This window comes from Pseudopodoces humilis, chromosome 2, assembly GCF_049639895.1.
Source record: "Pseudopodoces humilis isolate 2021_Gansu_Grassland_sample_001 chromosome 2, ASM4963989v1, whole genome shotgun sequence".
In the NCBI taxonomy this organism is placed as follows: domain Eukaryota; kingdom Metazoa; phylum Chordata; class Aves; order Passeriformes; family Paridae; genus Pseudopodoces; species Pseudopodoces humilis.
In genome coordinates, this window is record NC_142201.1 from 25687824 (window position 1) to 25698442 (window position 10619).

At 36.5% G+C, this 10619-nt stretch overlaps 1 protein-coding gene across 5 annotated transcripts in view; it reads left to right on the plus strand.

Annotated features, from left to right (window-relative positions):
- The window catches only part of TFDP1 (transcription factor Dp-1), a 37585-nt gene extending 36630 nt beyond the window's left edge, over window positions 1–955 (plus strand). For all 5 annotated transcript variants that reach the window (XM_005516581.3, XM_014252089.2, XM_005516582.3 and 2 more), the window contains exon 12: window positions 404–955. In XM_005516581.3, coding sequence (XP_005516638.1) covers window positions 404–551 — 148 coding nt within the window. In that variant the 3' untranslated portion in view covers window positions 552–955. The remainder of the gene's footprint in view (window positions 1–403) is intronic.
- The last annotated feature ends 9664 nt before the right edge of the window (window positions 956–10619 follow it).

The following is a 10619-nucleotide window of genomic DNA, read 5'->3' on the forward strand; positions in this document are numbered from 1 at the left end:
TTAAGGAAAATCTATTAATTCCTCAATTCTCCAGGTCTTTGAATCAGGATGAGAGATTCTGAAAGACGTGATTCACTTGCAAAGGTCCAGTGCTACACAGAAATACCAAAGAGCTTAGCTTTAACCTTAACACTAAATGTACTTTAGAAGAACCCTGAAAAACATATTTATAACGTGCCTGTGAGAAGGTTTAATCTTTATATTAAACCTAATGAAAGAAACCTAATAAGAACCACTTCAAAATTACTTGAGACCATTTCAGCTCTTTGGAGACAGCTTGGACATACACTAAAGACAGTTTAAAAGTGGCATGTCAGATTCATTAAAGGAATGGACTAGATATGGGAGAGATCATGAAGCAATGCCAACTGGCTTTTTTTTTTTTTGCTTTTTTTTTTTTCAGTGACTTTTCCAATGGTGGAGATGGGATGTTGGCTACAAGTTCCAATGGATCTCAGTACAGTGGCTCCAGAGTTGAAACACCAGTTTCTTATGTTGGGGATGACGATGATGATGACGATGATTTTAATGAAAATGATGATGACGACTGATGCCCTTTGCTTGTAGACTATTTTTTGTTAAAATTCAGCAGGCTTCAGGAATAAATTGTTCTAGGGAGAAGTGTCTCAAATTACTTTGCCCCATCCCCCAAGGAGAATATTGGTAAGCAGTTCTGAGTTTAGAAATTGCACCTCTGATAAGCAAACAAGGATTGTTTTATGTAGGATATTTTTAAATGTGGTGTGGATGTGTGTTTTTGATACCAGTGTGTTAATGCAGAGCCTTTATTTACTCTTGTTTTAGGGGTTTTTGGTTTGTTGGTTGTTTTTTGTTTGGGATTTCTTTTTTACTTGAAGGAAAAAGAATTTTGCCCCAAATGTTCTTTCAAAGTTTGCTAAAGAAAATGTAGACACATCATTGAGAAATAAAATACTATCCTTCTGTGGAAAATGAATACACTGAATGGCAATTTATTTGGAGTGTATTTTGATTATGCCACTTTTTGAGGGATAGTGAGCTAATGTAGTAGTGTTTTTTGTTAATCATGCAGTGTCCAAAGAACCAAACAAGAAAGATACGTCCTACTTTTATTACATGTTAAATTCCAGGAATGTTGTTATGAACTTATTTTCCCTTAAATTATATCTAACATTATGATTCCATCAAGTTTATATACTTTTCACTGTATGTTGGGACATATGAATAACAAAGTTTTTGGCAAATGTTTACTGCCAGTTGGTGCAGCTATATAAAATGTCTTGAAGGTTTGGAATGATTTATTGCTTATGGTAAAATTTGCCTGATTTCTTACAGGCAGTCTTTGGAAACTTTTTATTATATAGTTGTTTACATACTTATAAGTCTATCATATAAAGACATGTACTGAAACAAATGTTTGTATTTGTTTCATAAGCATCTTCCTGTAATCTATTATAAAGTTGAAATTAAATATAGAGAATGTTTTAAGTTTTTTAACTCAAAATTTGTCAATCATTTTTAATAGTTCATTTTTATAAAAGGAATTTCAGGGCAGGTGGTAGTCTTTTTAAATTTATTCACAAACAATTAACTGCACAAATACTGTCAGCTGCCTATTCTAAGACAGTAGTCTTTTTATTGAAACACAAATAAACTTTTCTGTAATATTTTATGGAATATAAAGAGACTATAATTGTTTGACTTGTTTAACCTTGGCACTGTTAGTTTTTATTAATAAAACGCGCATGGGCATTTTTAACAAGCTCTGTGGTTTTTCTAATTCTAGGATTATTTTAGAACATTTCACTTCTCGTCACAAGACCTAGAATTAGCTGTCTTGGGATGTTGCATCTGTGCTACAGAGGGCCCAGAGTTTTTGCTTTGATTTAGTAATTTGCCCTTAGAGCTCCTGATAACTTAGGATGCAAAAGGCAGTAACTTACCTGGTATATTCTCTTCTTTCACACCTCCTTATTTCATCCATGTTGCTCCTCAGGTCAATCTTAGTACTCCAATCTAGCTTCTGTTTAAAATCCCATGCCTAATGTCTTAACTTTTCATCCCATACTCCTCAGTCCTAGCTTTCTGTCATATATTCCTATGTCCTCAGGAAAGGTTTTAATCTACTTTGCATGTACTTCCTCCTTAAACCGTTTTGTTAGATCACATCCTCTGCTGTCACCTGCGAGAGTGTACTGAACTGGCTCAGTCACTGCAGGCTACTGTCACAGGCAGGATTTGATACTTCCACAAAGCCCAGGGTGTCCCTGCAAAGTATTAATAACTGTGCTGGCTGTGGTAAGGGCTGCTGGATGCACACTTAAACCCTGTGGTAAATGTGAAATGTGTTACATAGTTGTGTTTTTTTTTTCTTGAAAGGATTATGCATAGACAAATCTGCTGTGGGAAGGTGGGGCTCAACATGGAACAGCTGATATATACCCTGAAGGTTTTCAAATTCTATCAGACCTTGTAACACGAGTGAACCTGGCAAATTACCTTGTGGGAGTGGGGAAAGATCTGGGGGAGAGGAGACTAGTTGAACGTTGTGCTTCTCAGTGAAGAGGCCATTCTCTGCAGTGCTAATGCCTAAGCACAGGGTTCTTGTTGTGGATGAGAAGGTTGCTTCAAATTGCCTTTGATGTTGAATGGCAGTTCAGTTTGCAGAGGAACTTTGATTATTCCAGTTTCCTGTTGTGTTCTCCAGTGTATGATCCAAGATTTACCTGCAAAGAGTGAGTAGAGGGATGTTAGGGAAGAAAGGCTGAAAGAATCTGACCGTTTTCTTTTGGTTCTTAGTGGCAGAATAGTCCTCAGATAAGATAAGGTCATGGTGGGGGTGAAAATGTGACTAAACAAACATTTTTAAAATGTTTTTTCTTTTGCTTGGTGATGAATCTGAAATGGAATTTGATAATTTAAGCATTGGGGTGGTTTGGGGGAAATTATTTTTTATTATATTTCTGGTTGAACTTGATGATCTTTAAAGATTTTCTTCTTAACAATTCTGTGATTCTGTATAACCTTTGTTTTGGGAGGACTTTCTAGTAATGGCAGCAATCACTAATGAGAGAAAGTCTACAGACTTTTTAAATAGTTAGCTTGATTTTGAGCAGTCACTTGGTTAAAGTGTTCGGGTGAAAGAGGAGGGAAAAAAAAAAAAAAGACAAAAGAGACCAAAGGCAAGGGGCCAGGTTGAGGTGAGGAAAGGAAATTTGAAGAAGCAGATGGAGAGAAGCAGTAAAAAAAGAACAGAATAAAAACCAGGGTCTTTACAGAGGAACATAAAAAGAGAAGAAGGTGTAAATTGGAAAGAATGAGAAAACAAAAGACTAGTCAAAAAAAGAGTAGTAGTAGAAACTTATTTTAAAAAAAGGAAGGTAGAGAAACACATGTTTAATAATGTCAGGCATAGCATGAAAGGAACTGGAAAGTGAAAGATAACTTTAAACTGTATAGGTCCAATCTCTGAAAAAAGTGGTTGCACATATACAGATGGAAAATGAAGATTAAGTGCAGGAACAGAACGTAACAGGAAATTGTGACAGGAAATTGTTGAGGAAATCTATGGGAGAAAGTACTGTAGGGAGATAAAAACTAGAATTCAGTATAAGAAAGATTAAATGACGGTAAAGGGCTCAGTTTGGGGTAAAATGTGGCAAGAAAGGAATGTCCTTTTAATTCCTTTTCTTAGCCAGCACATTTTCATGATGTGAAGAAGAGGAAAAGAGGAAGAGTTGCAAAGTGCGTATTTATGCCTTTGTAATGGTCTTGCAGATAAGTCCTGGGAGCAGTGTGTATCTTTTGTGCTTTCTAAAGTGTTACTGTGTGGATGCTAACTCTGAAACAGAGAGCTTGTGAAACTGCAGGCCATATAGCTTCTCAGTCTTGCCTGAGAAGCTGGCCTGGGAAATTCATGGGGAAGATTTAAAACAATCCTCAGAGACAGAAAACAGCCTTGCAGGTGTTGTCTGTCCCTTGTTTTCTTTGCAGGAGAAGGTCAGGGGGTGGTGTGCCCCACTGACCAATGATGGTGATGTAGTAGTTTGCTAACCAATAAGAGTTTCCTTTCTGTACTTTCCACATATCAGTCTATAAAACAAACCTGAAGTAATAAACTACGAGACATTCTCCTGATTGACTCCATGAGAGTCTGTGTTGCTCAACCTTGCCGTTCCTAATAGAGCGACATTACTGAGCTTTGAAAACTGATTATTTTGACATATATAACAAGGATTTCTTGAACTGTTTCACAAATAATCTGTTTTGTTTTTCCCATAGGAATTTGTCTTAACCAAAGAGAAGCAGTTAAGACTTCAGAAAATTACGGGTTTTGGTTTGATTTTTTTTTTTTTTCTTTTAACTTTCCTTCAATCAAAGGTGGCAACTGTTGCAGAGAGAAAAAATAAATGTAGCTGATAGGGTACTGACTCTTCAGGGATACCCATTTATTTATTTGAATGAAAGGATGAATCTTTAAGGATTTTCATTTGAATGAAAGGATGTACTGTCACGAATCTCCTCATTTCTTAATCAGTGACTACATAGGTTGTAAAATCTTCATTATTAATGAGAAGTCTGAAAATTGGATGCTACTTTAATATAGAAAGGGAAAAAGTTAAAACCAAAAAACCAAAACCAACCAACAAGATATAACACTACTGGAATGTTCACCAGTATAAAGGACAGCATATACAGTTTTTCACAGATAGATTACTGTTTACTGTAGGGATTTCCTTTCTCTTGTCTGCTTACGAGAAGTGTAGTAGGACACTAAGTGTACTCTTTACGACTACATTGAGTTAACAACTTGTCACCACTTCTCAGCCCGGTCTGCTTCCAGAAAGATGATGCTACTATCACACACACTTAATTGTTGAAGCCTTAATTGTCATTCATTTATCAGGAAAAGCAAAAGATGAGCCAGCACATTGAGAGCAGCCTTTTTGTGTTGTTACTTTCTAAATTTAGGATTTAAGGTTTTTCCTGGGTTTTTTCAATAAGCAGCAATGCATGGATGTTTCTGACTTCAGGCGTTTGGTTACTCTGGAAATTCCTGTCTGGCATGACGATGGTTCTCACCTAGCACCATCTGCCTCTAACTCAGAACTTTATCAACAATGGGAGAAAATCATGCTGATTATTGATGCACAGTTTAGCTGTGGTAAAGGCACAACGTTCTGATTTGGAAGAGAATAAAGAAGAGAGGCTGGTGTTAATTGAAAGTCTCCCATGTAATACCATTACAGGTGCTTTTCTTTGTTCTGCCATGACCTTTTTTGGATGTTTTCGACATGTTGAAATCCAAACTTAGGCTGAAAATTTTGATCTTCTTTTATCATGTTGCTGTGTACACATAATAATACATTGCTATAAATAGTACAGTTTCATCAGCCCTATCTGGTCAGAATATCTGCGTTATAGCATGTTAAAAAGACAGAAAGGTTGCAGACTTCAGGCAAGATTCCTGTTCTTTATTCATGTAAACTTGAGAGAATTTATTAGAAATAAAGCAGAGCATTAAGTACATATTCTTAAAACAGGCAACTCCAATAATTAATGTTGGGCAACTTCTGATGCTGATTTTTAATGAACCTTAGAATAGTTCTTACAGACTAAATAATGCTACAGTGCCAGTTTTTGAAGTGTGAAAAAGAAAAATGTGTCAAAGATGTGAGGAAATCCTGTCCAAATGTGTGTGGTCTAGACAGCTTGAGATCAGCCCTGAACCTTGTATTAGAAAATCTGTTGAAAGAAACAGCTAGAAGAAAATTAGAAGCCTGGAAGATTAATTGTTAATGACAAAGTACAGAATAGGTTTTATCAAATGAATATGGGAGGAGATTGCAAATGTTTAGCTGATTAAGGAAACAATGGCTATGCTTCAGCATACTTAAACCTTTTTAATTTCATTGCATTCTGATTTTAAATATGTTTTACAATACCTCCAGATTGTATGTTAAGGGGTTATGAATTACTTACTGCTGAATCATTTTTGTGGCACTGTCACTGAACAGCTGCATCAAGTAAGATTTTACTCCTGTTTAACAATTTCTTCAAAACCCAGAAGAAAATTAAAAAATACTCTGAAGTAGTACTGGTAAGAAAAGAAGTAAACAATGAAGAGGAGAGATAAACGTGAATTGTTTGGCAAGCAGGTCATATCCAAAAATGTTACGGTTAAATTCCACATCTTGAGAAGAAAGAATCCAAGGTACACTTACAGGAGGAAAGACTATGCTGGAAACACAAGATCCTAAAAATGATCCAGGCATCAAGGTAGATTATAACTGTGTATGTCTCCTACACTGTTTTGTGAGGAATTAGCTAATCTGAGTTTGGATGTGTAGGTAAAACTAATAATGGATTGGAAAATGGTGTTACATACAGATACAGTGAGACCAGAAGTGAGCAGCTGCGTATTTGTTAGCATCGTCATTTCAAAAGGATATTGGAAAAATCAGAAAAACTCAGAAAAAAAGCCCTTCCCCCAGTTATTTGATTCCTAAAGTCAAGATCTATTACTGTGAAGTTTAAGGAAGTCTTATTTTGGCGTGTTTAATAAAAAGGGGGGAAATGGAGAGATTAGTGGATTTGTGTCAGGTCACACAAAAATATACCATTTCAAGGGGCTCATCAATATCTGGGGGAAAAGTGACAATTTAAGAACTGGAACTTGAAATCAGAGTAATTAAAATGAATTACCCAGTTGATGATAGTAATAAACCCCTGGAACATATTTTTATTGGAATGATGACATTCCCACACTGGTAATAGTAGGACTACATGTAAATATACACATTCATGAATGTTGTTATCCCACATGTTTCTCCAGAATTCAGTTCTTTCTCAGAGGTGTCACAGGATCCTGAAAAAGGGAATTTTCAGCCCAATTTCTGCTCTTAATAAGTTCGGCGCATCCATAGTTATCACTCTGGTAAAAAAAAAAATAATTAGAAGAAAAGTGAAAAGTCTTCATTCCCCGTGAGAAGAGTCTTTCAAATCAAATTGAAGAAAAGGGCACCTGTTCTTTCATCCACATATTTATTTTACTTTAAACAAAACAATCTTGTTTGAGTTTGAGATTTTGTGCCTGAAAGAAATGAAGCTTGTGAAGGGAGCTTAGGTGCACAGCAGAAAATATTTTCTGCAAGCATTATTGATGTAGCTGTTACTTTACATCCAATTACTGAAAGTAGCACATGGTTAGACAGCTTTATTTGTTGCAGAATCAATTTCTGCTTGACTTTTATTACAGGTAAGAGATTAAAACCAGCTCTGTGAAATGGTGGGAGGAATTCCCGAGTGCAATAGCAGTGACATCATATGAGACCATTAAGCGAAGACTCAATTATTAATATCTAGTACTTGGCAATTCTGAAAGGTAGAGGAGCATTTGAACTTGCTGTAGTCTCATAGCCATAGCACAAAGTCCTTTAAGCTTCAAGGTGCTTGTATTCAGTGTTTTTCTCCACTGTTATTTTAGTAACAGACATTAGGACTTTACACTTCAGTAATTTACCACTGCCATGAATGTTGATAAGAAGGAGGTGTGGAAAGTGCATCTCAGAGCAACTGTTGTGTTTCTGTTCTCTTCACACTGATCTTCAGGAGTTTTAACACCTTTAGCGGATAAGTCTGGAAACTAAAAATTATTGGATATAAAAATTCACGGTGTTAATGTATTACTTTCATGGCCTATTTTGCATTCCCCATGCCTTTTCTTCTGGCTAGCCTTGCTGTTACACAGTTGGTAGGAAAAAAGGGCAGAGCCTGGCACTGTGCAGAGCCACTGTGTGGTCTCTGATACTGCCTTCCTGGCCCCTCCACTGCTCCAGAGGCCTGGACTAACACCCACCCCCATCCTAGTTGATCTAAACTCAGGAATTTGCATTTGCTTGCAATTCATTCTTAAATATGCTGCTTCAGATTTTCATGTAGCTTGATGGGTTTTTTTCCCTGTTCGCGTGGTGTGGTCTAATCAAATACTGCTACTGAATATATGTATAATAGGTGTATATGATTATACCTAGGTATACATATATATATATATATTTATATATGTTCTTGAATGTATGTGTATCTCTCTCTCAAGGAATTGTATTCTTGGAGTGAAAGTGCTCGAAAGACTGATAAACGTGTCTGGTTTCAAATTTGAAAACAAAGCTTTTAAATCAATTCCTTCACATGCTTTGTGCTAATGTTAGCTCCTGCATAGTAATAATTATTGCCATGTGTATACAACTGTTAGTCTGTAAGGCTTGTCCGTCTCTGACACTAAATTAATTAACTGTGACTACACAGTACCTTGCAGCTGCTGCTGTACAGCTGGCACTGGTGGCTGGGGTCCCTCAGTCTCCAGGGTGAAGGTGATGAAGCTAGAGAGCTCTTAGAGGAGATGTCTCTCTTCATTTCTCCCCTCTCATTGCTGACATTTCCTGCTTCTTGGCCTCCTTCCCCTGGATTCAGTTGCTTTTTAGCTTGTTTAACTTTTGCTAGTCATGCTTCTTGTGCCTTGGGCAGGATGCCCGGCCTGTTTTTCATCCCATGTGCTTATTTTGGTCTGTATCTTGTAACTTTTGTCATTTGTATGCCTCCAAAGTGCTGCTGTGCTCACTAGATGACTCATTTGTACATAGTGTTGAGTTGTGCCATGCAGTTATTAGTATTACAAACTATTTGCTTGATGGGCATTCTGCTATTTAAGTGTGCTTGCATTTGGGGTTTGGGCAGACTAATATTAACTACACTTTTCTGCTTCAGCTACACTAGCCACAAGCCTTGCTCTTTGCTGTTACTATTTCTGATTTCAGTAAAGAAAGAGAATAATCTCAGATGGCTAGAAGTTCAAGCAGCATTTAAATTCAGGATGGCAATCTTTGCACATAGAAGATCAGATTTGGTGGATCTTTTTTTGATGTCAGAACACATCATTGTTTGGTCAGTACAGGGATGCTTCCCTTTATCCCATCTCGGGTCTTTCTGTGAAGCTCTGGTCTAGGCTGTTGTTCTGAAGCTGTAGCTTTGCAGGCACACAATCCATAGGGAATTTGTTCAGCATATTCCTGTGCTGTGGTTGTAGGGCTGACTGGAATGTGAGCTTGTGCCGCTGCATTGCAAGTCGAGCAGAGAGTAGAGCACCAAGGGAAGAGTTCTTGGTTTTCTTGGAAATATTTAAATGTTCTGTTTGTAAACAACATTTAACCAAACTTGAACTGAGTTACTGTTTTATTATGAAAAGTATTTTATTGTTTTCCGTGTTATTTTGGAAAGATGCACAGGGGGAGACCTGTGTTCCAAAAAGTATACAAAATTGATTTTCATTGTCTCTTAGAAGAAAGGCAAATTTACTGTAAAATTCGCTGTAAAAATTGAAACAGAAGAGGCCAGGGGAAAAAAAAAGGTTTTATATTAGGAAGCATTTTCTTACTGGTTTTGAAATGCAGAATTTTTCTAAGAAAGGCTCAAATATCATTTTTGGATTTGAAGATGAAATATTCCCCCCCTCCAGCTGGATTCTGTCTACAAGCTGTCTGGCTGAATGTTGCTGTAGTACAAGAGGTGATCTTTTACATTTTCTCACTTTCTGAAATGTCCAGGCAGTGAAGGTGTAAAATAATTTCTGCTCCTGAAGATGTTTTTTTTTGGTGTGTGCAGTGTTTATTCTCTGGCTGGAACATCCTGGACTTCAGGTAACATTAATATACTATACAGACACAACAATTCTGTCTCTTTGTATTGCATGTGATTCAGTCAGACTTCTCAAAGTTTAGGTTCACTTAAAGATTTAGTGTTATTTCAGCATCTTTCAGATTACTCCAAGTAACCCAAAACTCATCATTGCAATATGGGGCTATTCTGCTGGGTAAAACAATGAAAACCATCACAAAAACAACAAACACAACAACAAAACACCAAACAAATAAAACCCCAAAACAAGTTACAACCTCTAGTTAAATGAACCATTTCTTGGATGTAGCTGGATGTTACAGTCTTACCAGTCATTTTTATTACGTTATATACATAGAGGTAAGTGGTACAGTGAAATCTGTGAGCTAGAGGACAGATTTCAAGTTCACTTCTTTTGCAGTCATTGATATGTCAACTAAAAAAAATCTGACTCAGCTGACTAGTGCAAAAAGCCAATGCCTTGGGATACAGATAATTTTAATGCATTTTTATACATCCTATACAACAGAGATTGAAAATGTAATTACTTGCTAGTATTTCAGAATATTGATTGCCTTTTCAAGCTATCTAATTTCTCAATAGCCAGGATTTAGTATCATACATCAATTATTTTTTATGGTTTGAAAAGTGATTGAAAATAATCGTTTGAGTCTATACTTAATGTTCTTTGAAGGAACAGCTGCACCTTTTGGGGGAAACTTGTTTTGTACAAATACTTGCATGAAGGCAACAGCATCCTGTAGCCATGAAATATTAAGTTATGTACATTGAGATAATCTTCATCTTTACACACAGAGAGTAGGATCTTGATTTTTAGCTCTATAGGCCATCTTGCAGTAGGAAATGTCTCTGCACTGTAATTTATATGGGAACCATAGTGAGAAAATAAATATCAATGAATGTGATAAGTTTACTCTTCATACATCTTTCAGAAGTGTCCCTGTTGCTGC